Consider the following 16,982-nt stretch of genomic DNA (forward strand, 5'->3'; position numbering starts at 1 on the left):
AACCCGGGTCAGCCACAAGCAAGGCAAGCACCCTACCCACTGTTCTATACCTCCAGCCCCTTCAGCTGATTTCTAACTCTTTAAAGTGAGTAAATTCTACATAAAGCACATTTCTGCTTTATCTTGAAAAACTAAATATTTGGCAGTACCCTGGGTCCATGTTCTCAATGGATACTTTCAGCTAGAAATAAGATACTGCAGCTCAGTCTGTATATTTAACCTCTTAGTCATCAATGTCCTCACATTTTCCTATTGAGTCCCTTGTTATTTAAGTGACATTCAGGCATTGTGCCTACAACTGTCATTTTACAAATGAACAAGTGATAACGGTTATAAAGGCCAGACTCTGGTGTGGTCCAGCCCAAATACAATTCTAGTTTTTTTTTTTTTGGAATAGTGGGCTGGGACTATTAGTGTTATTGAACCCAAGTTTGGGTATTGGCAGCTTAAAGGTAATAAGAACTTAGAGTTGATGCAAGTTCAACAGGTTTATTCAGGAGATGGCACTGTGAGTGGTACACTCATGACCCCCCCAAAGAAGCCAATCTTGTCTGCATGGTGAAGAAACAATTTTTAAAGGGAAAGACAAGAAGGAAGCACATTTTTAGGCAGGGTGGGTTACAGGCCAGTGGGCCAAAGGGTGATCAATAAATTCCCTCACCTCCTGTGTCTCTACAAATAATGATTTAAGGTTTCAATTCCCCTATCCTTTGCAATACGTTCAGAGAAACGCTCTCAGTATTTTCAACCATCCCTTAACCTGAGAGGCTTCCTGGTGTCTTACTGGTGAAAGTCAACTCTTAATTTGCTTTTAGGAGGACCTGGGATTTCAGACTCAAGACAGGATCAGTGGGTTTGAGGTTGCGCAAGCCTTTCTTTAGACCTCTTGTACCACGGAGACCAGAGAAAAGGAATCAGATGTGGGAGAGTAAGAGGACAGCCAAGGAAACACGGAGATGGGGACGAGAGCAACACAGACGATGATGAAGTCACCGTGGGGTCACCTCCCTAAAACTGGGACGGGGCAAGCACTTGAGGTACCACCCAGTACATTTCCGGGGAGTCTGACTTTAGGGGATACACAATCCTCTCAGGTTTGAAAACGAAAGATGCGCTGAAACCATCTTTCTGGCGGCCGTGCAGCAATCGCCCAGATTTCACCGGCGGAGAAACTGAGGCGCAGCGGGGCCGAATAGCCTCAGGCACGGGCCGGAAGTAGCGGGCCCGGGTCTGCCTCGAGGCGGTTCCCCCTGAGAGGAACCTTCTGGATGCAGCCTTGTCATTTCCCCACAAAACCTGCCAAGGGGAGGGTCTCTAATAAAACGCTTCCCAGAGCGCAGGGGATTGCTGAGGCGGGACACCCGCTTCTTCCTCAGCCGGGCCCGGCCGCCGCGGCACCAGACAGGAAACTGAGGCACGGGTCCGGGCCCAGCGGGGCGGCGGGGGGCCCGAGGAGGGCTTCCTCCACAGGAAGCCGCGTCCCGCGGGCCCCGCCGCCTGGCAACGCGCAGGCGCGTCACAGAGGCCCAAGCCCCGCCCCCGCCCCGCCCCGCCCCTTCCGCTCGCGCCGAGGTGGGGCCTGCGAGGCGGCCGCGATCCGCTCGGCCGCGGCCACGTTGTCTCGCGCGGTCCGAGCGCCGGTTCCGCCCGCCGGGCCCGCACCGCCGCCGCCTTGTGTGGGGCCGCCGGCTTCCCGCGCTCGCGTCGCCGGACGCTGTCGCGACCCGGGCCCTCGGAGGTGCCGCCCCGGCGCGGGCCCGCCCGGGAGCCGGGCCCGGGAGGCGCCGCCCTCGGGCCGCCGCACGGCGGCGGCGACGGGAGCGCGGCGCGGGGCCGGGAGCCGGGGGCCCATGCCCGAGCGGCCCGGAGCCCCGGCGCCATGGCCTCCGGGAGCGTGGCCGAGTGCCTGCAGCAGGAGACCACCTGCCCCGTGTGCCTGCAGTACTTCGCCGAGCCCATGATGCTCGACTGCGGCCACAACATCTGTTGCGCGTGCCTGGCCCGCTGCTGGGGCGCGGCCGAGACCAACGTGTCGTGCCCGCAGTGCCGGGAGACCTTCCCGCAGCGCCACATGCGGCCCAACCGGCACCTGGCCAACGTGACCCAGCTGGTGAAGCAGCTGCGCACCGAGCGGCCGTCGGGGCCGGGCGGCGAGATGGGCGTGTGCGAGAAGCACCGCGAGCCGCTCAAGCTGTACTGCGAGGAGGACCAGATGCCCATCTGCGTGGTGTGCGACCGCTCCCGCGAGCACCGCGGCCACAGCGTGCTGCCGCTCGAGGAGGCGGTGGAGGGCTTCAAGGTGAGGCGCGGCGCGGGGACAAAGGCCGCGGGGGCCGCCCGCCCGCGCTCCGCCGAGAAAATGGCCGAGCCGGACGTGGGCTTCTTCCCCGCCGTCATTTCCTCCCCCGGCCCGAGGGGGTCCCTCCCCCCCCGGCCCCAGCCGCGCCCCCCCTCCCCACCACCACCCGGGCCTCCCCGCGCCCCGATGCTCGGCCCCGCGGAACCAGGGACCAGGGACGGGGATGACCCCCGAGGGACGCCCCCCGACGGGCCCCATCCCCGTAAGGCTCGGCCCGGCCCTCGCCTGGGGTCTCCTCCCTGCGGCCCTGGGAGCTGGAGGAGAAGCAACAGCTTTTTGGTGCGGCTGGAGGGGGCCGTGGAGCCGGTGGGAGCGAGCGGTGGCTTGGGGGAGTGACGTTGGCGTGCCAGGTCGGGTGCAGGCAGGCAGGACCGCCCCGCCCCCCCCCAAAAAAAAAGAATCGTGGGGCTGAGCCGGCCACGGCGTCAGGGGGGGCGGGGGCGACCCTCCTGCCCAGTTCATCCCTCGGCGTGTGTGGTGCTTTCTTGCACAGGACGTCGCCCGCACGGGCGGTCACCCCAAAAGGCTGGCCCGCGGGAGCCTGCCCGAGGCGCCAGGGAAGAGGGCGAGCGGGGTCAGGAGTTACCTGAGGCTTCTGTGGGAGGGGGCTTCTAGGTGCGCCCACGCCGGCCTGCGTTTGCCTCCCCGAGGCTGAGCCCAGCAGTGACCCCCTCACTTCGGAGTCCCAGGTTGAGCCCCTGGACTCCGGGATGGGGTGCGGGGCAGGGTCAGGCCCTCCAGGGATTTAGCATGAGGAATGCAAGGGGCGTGAGGTGGTGACACGGCGGCCGCAGTCGACCTGATCTGGACTACCCAGTTGTTTCTGCTTTTCTCAGGAGCAAATTCAGAACCAGCTGGACCATCTCAAAAGAGTGAAGGACTTAAAGAAGAGGCGGCGGGCTCAGGGCGAGCAGGCGCGCGCAGAACTCTTGGTAAGGGCTTGTGCCGCCTTTGCTTTGGGCTGAGGGGACCGTAAGGGATGCCAGGGATCGAATCCAGGTTGACCTGGTGCAAGGCAAACGCCCTACCCGCTGTACGATCGCTCCGGCCCTGGTGCATGTGCTCTTCCGTCTGTCTGTCGGGAGGCTGATGTTGCTCCCAGGCGTGTGTCGTGCTTGCCTGCCCCAACCGTGGGCCAGTGCACGTGTGTCAGTGGAGAGCTCAGCCTGGAGAACCAGGGGCTTCCTGCCTTTCGGGGGGACAGACCTGGAGGCCTGTTCCACCGAGACCTTTGTGTTGAGCAGAGTTAGTCTTTGACAGGGCTGATGGCAGTGAGCTTCTCGGGGACGGGCAGCCAACAGGCATGACACTTTGTGTCCCCATCCTGCTGTTCCTTCTCCTGGGGGTGCTGACTTCCTGCCTCCGCGCTTTTGTGCTCAGAGTAGCTGAGGTTTTCTTTGAACACTCAAAAATGAGTCCAAAAGTCACAATGTCTATAACATACATCACCACTTAGGTCTTTAAAGGTATTTTGCAGGGAGAGGAAGGAAAAAAAAAAAACAGTTTTTTGTTGTTTGTTTTGACTGGGGAGGCACATCCCGTGCTTGCCCAGCCCTTAGTCCTGGCTCTGCACTCAGGGACCATCCTGGTGGGGCCGGGGACCGTAAGGATTGGGCCTCGGACAGCGTGTGCACAGCCAGCACCTTAGCCCTGTACTGTCTCTCCAGCCCCTAAAAGTGTGTGTGTGTGTGTGTGTTTTTTTAATAAAAAGTACCATATTCTCCCATTAAAGCTGTTTGTTCTTGAAAAGAAAACTTTTTTTCAATTTTATTTTTATAAAGTTGTTGACAGTAATTGATTACGTTCAGTATTTCAACACCAATCCCATCACCATTACACCTGCCCTCCACCATGATTTCGAATTTTCTCACCACCACTGAAACCTGCACCATAAACAGATGCTAAATAATTTATTTTATATTGCTTGTTATGAATAATATAGGATGTTGTGCGGCCACTTTTGCGGCCGCGTGCTCCTGGGGGGAGATGGGGGAGGGACAGCCCATAGCCGTCTCCATGTAAAGGAAACTTTTAGACTTGTAGACTAATAGCAGGTGTTTTGTTTCCCCTTTCCTCTAAATGGTTTGGTGCCACGGGGCTACTCCTGCAGGGGTCACGGGGGTTTGGGTGAAACCAGGCTTGGCCGCATGCACATTCCCTGTATAGGCTAGTGGTGTCTTAGTGAGAAAATGCTTGGTCTTGGCTGAGGTAGGGGATGTGTAATAAAGAATTTGGGGATGGGGGGACTTACTGCAGCGCCCAATTAAGTGGAGCTGGCCTCTGGAGGGGCCACCAGATCGCTTCCCCAGCTTCAGTGGTCTTCTGAGCTCACGGCCAGGAGCGAGCCCTGAGCACTGTCAGGTGTTGCCTAAAAAACAACCCGCCCAGAGGAAAATAGGTCTGGAGAATGAGAGCCTTGGCCGGGAGCCTGCGGGACGCATGTCGCACGGTGGTGCTGTCCGGGAGGTCGTGAGAAGGGGGCTGTGCCGTTGTCCGAGAAGCAGGGCCGGGCTTCCTGCTCTCACACCAGCCGGCTGGAGAGATGGAGAGAGCAGTGCGGTCTCTGGCCTTCAGTTTCCTCATCTGTAGAATGGAAGGTTCTAGGCTAGTGGTCTCCAGCCAAGACAGTAACTGTCCTCTGGGGCTGGAGCCGTAGACCAGCAGCCCGGCGGGTCGGGTGTTTGTTTGCCTTGCACGCAGCCAGCCCAGGTTCGTCCAGGTGTCCCCGTCCCAAACCTGCCGGGAGTTATCCCTGAGCCCTCCCCTCCCCCTCCCTCCCGGGGCTCGCATGCACGGCAAGCGCTGTGCTTCTGAGCTGCATCTCTGGCCTCTCTGAGTGTCTCTTGAGTGGGGCAGTGGGGCAGGGATGCTGTGTCCTGAGTGCGGAGCAGCCCGGGCTGGGCACAGCCGTCCCAGCCAAGGTGGCAGTGGCAGCTGCCCTCTTTGGGTGGCGCTCAACTGACTGCTCTTTAAGGTCTCCCTTAACTCATCTTCCGTTTCTGTTATCGCTGTGACTTTGACTTGCCCAGCTGAGGAGTTTGGAGCGAATGAGAAATTATCAGCAAAGGTTCTTTGTGTGCCGCTGTGTTGGAAGTGCGTGACTCGGAGGAGGGGCTGGAGGGGAGGATTCGAGTTGAAATAGGCACCAACAAACCCTCTGGGTCCTGCCATCTCTGTTCCAGCAGCCGCGGCCTTAAATAACGAGTGTATGTGGTTGTAGCCCCGTACTGCGAGGGACTGCACAGGGGGACCTGGCTACCCTTGTTTAGAACAGAGCCTCAGGGCCGGGCGTAGCTCAGCAACGGAGCACTTGCTTCATCTGTGTGAGGCCCGGGGCTTGGTCCAGACACCACTGAGTCACAGAGGGCACAGCTGGAGCAGCCTGTCGTGAAGTGGCCGCAGAAGGAAGGGCCAGCAGGCGCTGGCGAGCGAATCACCAAGAGGGAGCCGCCCCCCAAGCCAGTGCTCAGCCCCCTGAAGACCAGAGAGAGAGAAGGTGCGGATTCTAGGCAGTCTCTGGCTGTGTTCCCGGTGCCTCTCGAGCGCTTCCAGACTCCCGTGCCCCCCCTCCGCCTCCCTGCGAGGTATGTTCCAGGTTGCTTTCCTGACCGCCACCTTTGGCATTCTCGGGCTCCAGCCAGAAAGAACCGCTGGTTTCTCTCTCTGTTTCTTGGGCCCTGAAAGCTCTCCTGGTTGTTTTTTTTTTTTCCCCCACTTTGAGTTTGGGGGCCACACCTGGCTGTACGCAGGGCTTCCTCCAGCTCTGCATTCAGGGATCACGTCTGGCAGGCTTGGGGGACATTCTGGGGTGCTGGGGATCGAGCCCAGTCTGCTGCCTTCGGGGCAGGGCCCTACCTACTGTACTATCTCTTTGGCCCCTTCCTATTCCTAAATTTTTTAATTTTTAATTTTTTTTTTTTGTTTTGGGGTCACACCAGGCTGTGCTCAGGGATCATTCCTGGCAGGTTTGAGGGGATCACCTGGGTGCTGGGGATTAAACCTGAGTGTGCGGCGTGGTGCTGTCTTGCTGGCCCGCCTTCCGGTCTTCAGAGCCGACAAGGTGAGCTGCTGCTCCGCCCGCAGATTAGGGGGGCCTGCTTTTGTGAGACAGGAGTGCGGGCGCCCACTCCCTCCCCACTGCCCAGCCCTGCTTCAGGGACCACGTGCCCAGGACTGCCAGAAGGGCCAAGGTGCCCGTTACGCCTGTTCGGTGTGCAGAGCGCCTCAGGGCCCTCTTGGAGCGGTGTCGGCGTGGGGGAGGCCCCTCTGCTCAGGCCTCTCCTGTCCTCGCACAGAGCCTGACCCAGATGGAGCGGGAGAAGATCGTGTGGGAGTTCGAGCAGCTCTACCACGCGCTCAAGGAGCACGAGTACCGCCTCCTGGCGCGCCTGGAGGAGCTGGACCTGGCCATCTACAACAGCATCAACGGCGCCATCACCCAGTTCTCCTGCAACATCTCCCACCTCAGCGGCCTCATCGCCCAGCTGGAGGAGAAGCAGCAGCAGCCGACGCGGGAACTCCTGCAGGTGGGACCACAGCTGGGGGGTGGGCTCGTAGGTGGTGCCCGGATTCAAACCCAGGTTGGGCTTGTGCACGACAAGGCCCGCTCAGTCCAGTAGTTCCTGATTCCGTGTCTGAAGTCTTCGTGACTGATGAATTCTGCACTCTGGGATCCCTCCCAACAGGGGACAGGGGCCATATGGGATGCCGGGGTTCGAACCTGGGTCGGCCACGTGCAAACGCCCTGCCCGCTCTGCTGTCTCCTGGGCCCTCTCCCTGACTTGATATGAAATCTGTCACTTCATTTCAGACACACAAAAAGCTACTTGTGCAGAGGACTCGTATGTCCTCGTCCCAGTCGGACCTTGTCATTAGACACCACCTTCAGTACCTCTAGATAGATGGTCATTACCGCTCTTGCTCCCTTGTTTTTTTGGGTGTTTGGGCCACACCCAGCGGTGCTCATAACTCTCTGCTCTGCACTCGGGGATCACTCGTGGCAGTGCTCGAGGCCATATGGGGTGCCCCGTCCGTGTACTCTTTTCCCCAGCCCCGATTTTTGCACCTTTATATTCTTGTGTGTGTTTCCTCAGAACAAGTGCATTTCTTGCATAATGACAAGAGCGTCAAACTTAAGAACTGAAAGAGCAGTACATGTAAGTGATGCCCAGCCCGTACTTCAATCCAACCAGTAGTCATCATGTCATTGGTCTTCGACTCCTGGCCCCCCTCCTCACGGACCCCATTTTTGTTTTTGTTTTGGGGCCACACCCAGAGGGTTTCGGTCTATCCCTGGCTCTGGGGTGCTCCAGCAGTGAAGAGGACGTGCTCCTGCATGTGACTCCAGCCACTTCTAGGTATGCCCCGGAGTGGCATGTAGGAAATCGGCAGCAGCGTGCACCTGTCCCACTCCCAGTTTCCAGAATGTTGTCCCCTGAGCAGGAAACCTTGTACCCATCTAACAGGCGTCCTGCCGACCACCTGCTCTGTCTGGGCTCGGTTGTGGGGATCTGGTGCGTGTGGAGCTGTCCCCGGCCTTCTGTGTCCGGCTCCCAGGTGGGCCACGACCAGCTGGTGCCCAGGGTGACCCAGAGTCAGCTGCAGGCAGGGCACACACCTCAGTCCCCCATCTCTTGGGGCCCCTGGGCGGACTTTCTCAAGCCTTGTTGCACGTTGTCGCAGGCCTCAGCACTGGGACGGTTCTCCCTGGTGTGGGTTTGTGCCCGTTCTGTTCACGCATCTGTGAGTTGACGGCGCTTGGTTAGTTTCTACCCTTTGGCTGTTGTGCGCTGGGCTGCTGTGAACCTTGAAACAGGCCTCAGAGACGTGCACGCCACCTGCCCAGGGTCGCGCCCAGCTCCTGTGCCTGCTCTTCGTGCCGTTACGGGTGTGCTGCCAGGGTGAGCGTACTGTGGGTTACGGTACTCCTTTACAGTCGAGGGTACCTGTGAGAGTCTGAGGAGACTGAAAAGGAGGAGGCATGCCCTGGGAGAGGGGCGAGGACTGAAGTTCGCGGGGCATTTTCCACTGAGGCTGGGTATGAGCCAGGTGCTGCCTTCACACTGTGCTGGCGGCTTTAACTAAACGAGAAAACCACTGTAAGTACAAGAACTAGAAAGCTGCCGGAGAGATAGTACAGCCGGGAGGGTTCTTGCCTGGCATGCATCCTACGTGGTCCCTGAGCACTGCAGGGTAGGGCTTAAAGAATAGGAAAGCGGAACTGCTTTTTTTGGCGATGATCTGTCCGTTCAGGAGTCAGTGCCTGCCTTGCAGAAGCAAGGCCCCGAGTGAGACCTGTAGTGACCATGGCCTTCCGTCCACACCATCGGTGTCCAGCCACACTGGGCTGAAACCATTGTCCGGTATTACTGAGTGTCCCCTGTGCTCCCTGTTAAGGGGCCCCAGACTGTCCCCAAGCACTGCTACCGTTGGCTATGGCCCCCAAACCAAGAAAAGAATGGCTTATGGATTAGCTCGGCATATTGTATCAGTCTTCAGTTCGAGATCTGCTGTAGTTCCATAGGAAAATGTACTTGTTCCTAAGGAATTCACTCAGAAGTATAAGGGTGTATAGTATTAAGAGATCTCCGAAATGATTCTAAAATAAAGATGGTTTGAATCATCTATTTAGTTTTTCTGTGTGTTTGAAATTAGGGGACAGTGCGACACCAAAGCCTTCTAGCCAGTAGCCCCTTGTGGTCGGGGAAAGGGCTTGAGTTAGTCGATCTGAAATCCCCGCGTCATTGTCAGAGGACCCAGAGAGTGGTTGACATCCGTGTGCCCCAACCTGTTTGTCTCTCCTCACCTCTGACAGATTGTGTGTCCCTGATTTCTCCGGGAAGGGCCAGGCTGTAGGTGGGTTCTCAGCAGACGTCTGCGAAGAGAACCAAAGAACGGTGACCTCACGGTTTGTCTTTCCTTTCTTTCACAGGACATCGGGGACACACTCAACAGGTACAGTCCCCTGCGCTCACCCGGGCCACATCTGGCACTGCCAAAGCTCTGAAGGGCCCAGGTGACATGACGGCTGCAGACTGGCATGAATTGCAGTCCCTCGGGGTTCCGGGAGGGGGGGGGTGTGGAGTCGAGGAAGCCCCGGGAGGTGCTGGTGATCGTTGAGGACAGTCCCGGGAAAGGGTCAAAACTGATAGGTTTGGCCACATTGCTGAGGCCACCTCCAGGTGACATACTGGGCAGTTCACAATCGGTCTCACCCGCCTCTTTGTTCTGTATTGTGGGTCAAGGGGCCGAAGGTCGCTGTGTGGCTAGGAGTGCCGTTGGGGAGATTCCACTTTCTGGTCTCCTGTCGCTCTACCGTCATTGGTGGAGAGAAAGAGTCTCCCCAGACTCACGACATGCTGATGACAGTACAGAGGGACAGGAAGCCAGGGCTGGCTGTGCTTCACACGGCGGGCGAGAGCCCATGGGGGCAGCCTCGGTGCCGTGTGCAGGCAGGCCTAGGGAGAGACGGGCATCAGGTGGCTCAAATAAGATGTGGAGTGATGAAAATCCCCTAGAAAATGCAGATTGACAATCCAGGAACTTCTGAGGAGATGTTGGGGGCCCAGGAGGGTCTTATAGATTGAATGGTGGTGACAGAATTGAGGTCCTTGGCTGGGGCAGTGTTTCAGAGGACTGTACTCTGTGGCCCCTAGACACTGCGGGGACGTAAACAGAAAATATCGAGGTTCTTGTGGTTCTTGTCGAGATATGTCCATTCCATATCTCCTGGAATGGAGATAAACTAAAGTTTGTCCGAGTTCCGGCCAGATGACCCCAGCAAAGTGGCCCTTTACCTGACCCATTTTATTGGTTTATTCTTGAGCTTTGGGCCACACCCAGGAAAGTCTCAGACTTGCTCCTTGGAGTGGGTAGGGAACTCATGGCAGTGCCTAGCCATCAAACCCCTGTTGGCCCGGTACAAAATAATGTGCTTTACCCGCTGTGCTGCCTCCAGCCACCTGTCCTTTTTTATGCCAGCCTAGTTCTGCCCTCACTGGGCAGTAGAGCCTAAGAGATGGGAACTTTCTCTCGTTCGGGCCTTGGTAAGTTCCACAAGGCGGAAAACCTGGGAGTTCCTTGGGCCTGAGGCTTATGCTTAATTGAGAGATTTTTTTTGTCCGACTGGAGAAATAGTACAGTGAATGGGGTGCTTGCCTTGCATGTGGCTGACATGGGTTCAACCCCCGGCATCCCATGCGGTCCCCTGAGCCCCCAGGAGTGATCCCTGAGCATCGCCATATGTGGTCACAAGACAAACCCCCCCAAGGCCACAATTGTGTTGTTGTTGCCATCGAGGTAGGTGTGGTGGCAGCAGTGACCGCTGGCGCCTGCAGGTACCTGGGACGTGGGCCTCGCCTTCCAGCCCAGGGAGTTGGGCCGTGACCAGCAGGAGGGAGCCTGTCACCATGGGCGCTTCTCTGCAGGGCCAGGGGGCAGCGGGCAGCTCTGAACCCGGCCACTTAAAGGAGGGAGAAGGGGAGTGGCTCACCGAGAGTGAGGGGTGCCTGGGTACCGCGCGGCGTGTGCCCCTGCTGAAGCTGTCACCCGCACCACCTCTGCGCGCCCCTCCACAGCATGAGTGGGGAAAGAGGGAAGCAGATCTGGGCTTCGGCTCATCGCCGCTGTTGCGCGCCAGTCCTGTGCTGGTTCCTGGCAAGATTGGTTGCTTTTGCTTTTTTTTTTTTTTTTTTTTTTTTGTTTTGTTTTGTTTTTTGGGTCACACTGGTGATGCACAGGGGTTGCTCCTTGCTCTGTGCTCAGGAATTAACTCCTGGTGGTGCTCAGGGGACCATATGGGATGCTGGGAATTGAACCCAGCTTGGCTGTGTGCAAGGCAAATGCCCTACCTGCTGTGCTATTGCTCCAACCCCAAGATTTTTTTTTGTTTTGTTTTGTTTTTCATAAAATTGTTCACATTGATTGCATTCAATATTTCAACACCAATCCCACCACCATTATTTCAAATTTTCCCACCATTCAACCTGCCTGCCGGGGCAGATGCTAGATAATTTATTTTCTATTGCTTATTATGAATATCATGAGAGGTAGCGCGTGTCCACATGCTTCTGGGATTCTAAAATTGTAAAAGGTTGGGGTCCAGAGACGTCCCTGAAGGGAGCTGGTCCATCTCGAGATTCATGTGGCGGCCTCTGGTTCTAGGCAGTGGGTGCGCTGAGATGGCGCCCGGAGGCAGGTGTTGGGCGTGACAGGGAGACGGGGAGGGCCGGCCTAGCTCAGCTGCTGCCCTGTGGCCTGGAGTCTTAGTCCCTGGACCCGGCCTTGCCGTTTCTCTGGAGGCTCCGTGACTTGCTGCTGTTCGTTGTTCCTTCTGTGCACCGTTGTCCCAGCACCACGCGCGCTCGGAGGCTGCTCCCTGCCCGAGGAGCTCCAGTGGCGCCCCTGATTCTCAACTCTTTCCCAGCCATAGCCCCCTAGACTGTGCTTCCTTGCCTGTGAGTCCCCTGCCAGCTCGCCCCCATTGGACATTTGTCACAGGGACCACAGAGGGCCCCCTAGACCATGGGATGGTGGGACGGAGGGTCTGAAGAGTCAGCGCGGCTTCGGGACACTTGCTGTTGTTGCTTCGGGTAGATTTCCAGAAGGGCGCTGAGGAGTTGTTTTTTCTGGAAAGGGGGAGGCGGGCCGGATAGGTGTGGACCTAATCGGGAAGACTGTTGAGCAGGCTCCTGTCCAGCCTGTGTGACGGCTGGCTGTGGAGGGCGGTGGGGGGCTACAGGCGGTCACTCGTGTTTTGTTTTTCTCTTTGAACTCAGGGCTGAAAGGATCAGGATCCCGGAACCTTGGATCACACCTCCAGATCTGCAGGAGAAAATCCACATTTTTGCCCAGAAATGCCTGTTCTTGACCGAGAGTCTGAAGCAGTTCACAGGTATTGTGCGGCTGAGCCCGGGAGGCTGTGGGCGGGGTTTTCCACCCAGAGGGAAATCCAAACTCAAGATCTTCTTTTCTCCCTTTAGAAAAAATGCAGTCAGATATGGAGAAGATCCAAGGTAAATTTATTTACTTAATGGGCTTTTGGTGAAGGTTTCCTCGGAGGAAGGGGGGGAGGGCCGCCCCAACAGGCCAGCCTTCCCTGGTGTTTAATATCGGTTTTGCTTTGTGCTTGGTTTTAGCTAATAGCCTCTTGGAAGGCCGATCTCTCACCTACGTTGAGGGGGGAATAGGCGTTCCAAAATGAATTAATATAGACGGAGTTGGTTTTTGATTTGCTTGAGGAAGAGAGTGAAATTGTCCCAAATAACATTGCCCTGAAGCCAGTATTTCCAGATGGGATCCAGGGGGTCCCCGTGCTGGGGGGCACCAGTGTGCCCAGCACCCCTGACGAGGCCCCTCCAGGGAAGGCTGGAGCAGAGCTGGCAGCGTCAGTGTCGGCACGGGTCACACTGCAGGCTGCTGCTGCTCTTTGGGAGGGAATGGTAGCTCCTCTCGGCGCTGTCTCCTGCAGCTCGGTCATCGTTTCTAACGCCTTTAGACTTGGTGTCCCGGGTACTTAGCACAGCTCTTCCTCACGAGCCACGTTCCCCTGGCAGCTGGCCGTGTCCTCGGGGCTGCAGCCCCAGGCAGGCTTGTGGGGTCTGGAACCCTTCCGTGAATGAGCCTCTGGCCTTTTGCTTCCTGATTCCAGGTCCCTCAAGCCGGGTGTCTCCTGTTCTGTGTGTGCTGACTCCTGTTTGCATTGTATCTTTGCAGATGCGTCCTGTGTGGGCCGCTAGCGATTTAGATTTAGGAGATGCGTACACGGTCCCCCAAGCAGAGCGTGTAGAGAGAAACCCCGTGAGGACTGTGCATGAGAGCACTGTGCAGTTGCTTTAGGACGGACCTTCCTTGATCTGTTCTCATTAATTTTTGACTTTTCTCCTGCCACTTAAGAGGGTGATTGAGAAAGTATGTGCGTGAATGCTCTGTTACAGAGTGCCCCTTGGGTAGTGCGCTGCCCGAGCTGCCCCCTGGAGCAGAGATGGCTTTGGGGGGCTCAGGCCGGTGGGGCCTGGGACCAGGATTCCCTCCGAGCTGCCACTTCCATGGACGGTTGAGTCCCTGGTCTCACCATCTGTCCCCATGCCAGGCATGTAGCTATTGTTGTGCCCGAGTGGCCCGTCCCTCTTCCTTCCAGCGTGTGAAGTGGGGACGTGGCGTACGTAGTCAGGGCTTTCTACAGGTGGGCTCGACTTCCAGAAGCTTCTGAGCCAAGCTCCCTCGGGGACTTCCTGGGATGCTCTAGGCCTGCCGTAACTGCTTTTTCCTTTCTTGTTCTTTCAGAATTGAGAGAGGCTCAGTTATACTCAGGTAGGTGACAGGAGGCAGAAGGTCCGGGGAAAAGAGTAAAGACCTCCCAGCCTAACACTGCCGCGAGTGCTAACAAGAACGGCCCAAGTTTCCATCTTCCGGTCCCACGCGTTGTAAAAGTGACCAGCCACCACTCCAAAACACCCTGGTTGCTTTTCATGTGTTTGCGGTCCCAGACTGCAGTGTGTAGAGGGAATGGAAGAGTGTGGGGCGTCCTGCCCTGGGAGTTCCAGGGTCCGGTTTACCCGTGTCCTGAGCCGAGACCCGGAGGCTGTTGTAGAGTTGACCCAGGACAGGTGGCCTCCACGCACTTCCTGTCCCGGACCTTAGCCTGTCTGCACTCAGCCTTGGGAGGATCAGGTTGGAGGAGCTTCCTCCCGAGCATGAGGTGAGGAACACAGGAGACAGTGTGGCCCGGTATTTCGGGTTTTTTGTTTTGGGCTCCCAACTGGCAGTGCTCGGGTACTCCTACCTCTGCACCCAGGAAGTACTCCTAGCCGTGCCCGGGGACCAGATGGATGCGGAGGCTCGAACCCCGGTTGGCCGGGTGCAGGGCAAGTGCCCTTCCCGCTGTGTCCTTGTGCTTTCAAAGCAGGAGAGCACGCGGTGACTGCAGGCGACCCTGGTACCGGGGCTAGTGACGGAGAAGAAGGGAGGCGTGGCGGCCTGGTGCCTTCCCGGCACCCCGCACCCGTCACTTGGACAGCAGTGCGGGTCCTGGCCGGGACCGAAGCAGGTCATGGCTCTGGCCAGGCGGAGTCCAGGGCCTGTGGAGGAGGAACGAGGCGGGACTGAAGGATGGGCAGACGAGTACGGCCCGAGCTGCCTCAGTCTAGCGCGCCTTCCCACACACCCACTCGTTAGTGCCGGCCCGGCTGAGCTGGCCGGCCAGCCCACGTGGCGACTCGGGGAGGGCTCCCTCGGCCCCCGCTGACCCGCCCCCTGCTCTGTCTCCGCAGTGGACGTGACGCTGGACCCCGACACGGCCTACCCCAGCCTCATCCTGTCCGAGAACCTGCGGCAGGTGCGCTACAGCTACCTGCAGCAGGACCTGCCCGACAACCCTGAGCGCTTCAACCTCTTCCCCTGCGTGCTGGGCTCGCCGTGCTTCATCGCCGGCCGCCACTACTGGGAGGTGGAGGTGGGCGACAAGGCCAAGTGGACCATCGGCGTGTGCGAAGACTCCGTGTGCCGGAAGGGCGGCGTGACCTCGGCCCCCCAGAACGGATTCTGGGCCGTGTCCCTGTGGTACGGCAAGGAGTACTGGGCGCTGACCTCCCCGATGACGGCCCTGCCCCTGCGGACCCCTCTCCAGCGGGTGGGCATCTTCTTGGACTACGACGCGGGCGAGGTCTCCTTCTACAACGTGACCGAGCGCTGTCACACCTTCACCTTCTCGCACGCCACCTTCTGCGGGCCCGTGCGGCCCTACTTCAGCCTGAGCTACTCGGGCGGGAAGAGCGCCGCCCCGCTCGTCATCTGCCCCATGAGCGGCATCGCCGGCTTCTCCGGCCACGTGGGCGGTCACGGCCATTCCATGGAGACCTCCCCATGAGGAGGTCAGCGAGGCCGGCGGGAAGGCGTCTTGCTGCCCTCGCGGCCGGATCACCTTCCCACTTTCCGTGCCCTTGCGGTGGGGACATGATGTCCAGCTGGTTCTCGGCCCTCTTCTCCCCACGCAGATTGGGAGCTGTCCCCAGACGCCTCCAGGGCTCCGCCTCCAGTGCTCCCCCCCCCCCCCCGCTCCCGGAGGCGGGAGAATCTCTGAGGAGGGAGCACCTTCCTTCTGGGGATCTGCCTCTTCCCCTGGTCCAGCCTGCCCTAGTTTGGTTAACTCCGTTCCAGAGGCCTCTGTGTTTGGGTTAGTACCGTCCGTTTACGATTATGGTGGGAAGTGACCCCACCTCCCTCATGAGATAATGCTCTAACCCACGTGCTCTTTGGTCTGATCTGTTCTGAGGTCTCTCTGCTCCCTTCATTCTAATGAAAAGTTATCCCGGTGCTGGATACACATTACCCAGAATAAATTTTTGTCCCAAACCACCCAGTGTTCGCTTCCGTCTCGCCTCTGTGGACAGTCCACCATCCCTGCACCTCCTGGGGGACTGTTCAACTTGCCCCTCCTTTCCTCTCCTTCGGGGGTGGGGAACTGACCTTTCTGACATCTGTACATCTGGGGAGGGGGGCGTTTCCTCCCGTGACCCTTGGATCCTGGAGCATTCTGGGGTCAGAGCACTTTGAGCAACCCCCTGTGAAGGTTCCGAGTCCTGATTCTCTTTGGGTACATGCCTTTCTGTTTGAGAATAAAGTGAATATGGATGTTGTTTACATGGTGGTGGTTTCATGGGTCTTGTAGCAGGTGGGGTGGCTGTGGTCTGGTATTCCTACTGGCCCAGAGTCTTGACTGGCCAGTGGTTTACTTCCATCTAAACAATTTACTCTCTTGTCCTATGTGATTAAGAAAAATGTTCAGATTTACACAGCTCTACTGGTTCATCCTGTGATTGTGACTTGGTCATGTTCTGATTCACACACTCCCTTCCCAGGTCTGTTACCTTTTGCTATACCTATGACAATATAAGTGTGTAGGAGGCCAGAGAGAGAGTACAGTGGGTATACTGTACTGGGGGGTGCTTGTTTTGCATGCAGCTGATCCAGGTTTGGTCCCTGGCACCTATTCCCCTGACAACTGCCAGAAATATTTTAAATGAGTATTTTTAATATATCTTATTAAATATCTTTTTTTAAAATGTACTGTAGCACTGTTGTCCCATTGTTCATCGATTTGCTCAAGCAGGCACCAATGTCTTCATTGTGAGACTTGTTACTGTTTTTGGCATATCAATACACTGCGGGTAATTTGCCAGGTTCAGCCGCATTAAAATGTATTTAAAATATTTTTGTTTGGTCTAAAACCTGGGTAGGTACAGGGACTACTAGCTAGTTGCCCAGGGATCACCTGTTCTGGGGATTGAACGTCTGACTTCATGTAGATTACATGCCCCAACCGTGCCTCCTGTATTAACTTTAAAAATCTCTCAGCATGCATAAAAATACATAGGAAAGTTCAACTATCAGTTTATGATCAATCCCATTTCAAAGAATTGCATCTCCGTACATTTTAAATTACTCAGGCCTCTCAAAATCCCTCCACAGAAGATGTTTTCATAAGAATATAATATTGGGCGGAGCAGTAGTAACATCAGATAGGGTGCTTGGTTTGCATACAGCTGACCCAGGTTGGATTCCTGACACCCCATATGGTCCCCCAGTTCATCAGGAGTGAGCCCTGAGCACTATCGGTTGTGGCCTC

The 16,982-nt window shown here is 57.2% G+C and overlaps 1 protein-coding gene across 1 annotated transcript; it reads left to right on the forward strand.

Moving 5' to 3' along the window:
- Positions 1 to 1,753: 1,753 nt before the first annotated feature.
- Positions 1,754 to 15,997, forward strand: TRIM27 (tripartite motif containing 27). Its single transcript, XM_004621837.3, has 8 exons — positions 1,754 to 2,299; positions 3,196 to 3,291; positions 6,655 to 6,885; positions 9,291 to 9,313; positions 12,136 to 12,251; positions 12,340 to 12,372; positions 13,643 to 13,669; positions 14,629 to 15,997. Exons 1-8 carry the CDS (start codon positions 1,880 to 1,882, stop codon positions 15,222 to 15,224), a joined length of 1,542 nt encoding a protein of 513 aa, XP_004621894.1. The 5' UTR covers positions 1,754 to 1,879; the 3' UTR covers positions 15,225 to 15,997.
- Positions 15,998 to 16,982: the final 985 nt, after the last annotated feature.

This window comes from Sorex araneus, chromosome 2 (assembly GCF_027595985.1).
Source record: "Sorex araneus isolate mSorAra2 chromosome 2, mSorAra2.pri, whole genome shotgun sequence".
Taxonomy (NCBI): Eukaryota; Metazoa; Chordata; class Mammalia; order Eulipotyphla; family Soricidae; genus Sorex; species Sorex araneus.

What these genes read in the sequence shown, in the direction of transcription:
- TRIM27 (XM_004621837.3), top strand. Translation starts at nt 1,880, where the DNA reads ATGGCCTCCGGGAGCGTGGCCGAGTGCCTGCAGCAGGAGACCACCTGC. An exon ending in ATCGGGGACACACTCAACAG is followed by an intron (nt 9,314 to 12,135) that starts GTACAGTCCCCT and finishes CTTTGAACTCAG; the next exon opens with GGCTGAAAGGATCAGGATCC. An exon ending in AGAGGCTCAGTTATACTCAG is followed by an intron (nt 13,670 to 14,628) that starts GTAGGTGACAGG and finishes CTGTCTCCGCAG; the next exon opens with TGGACGTGACGCTGGACCCC.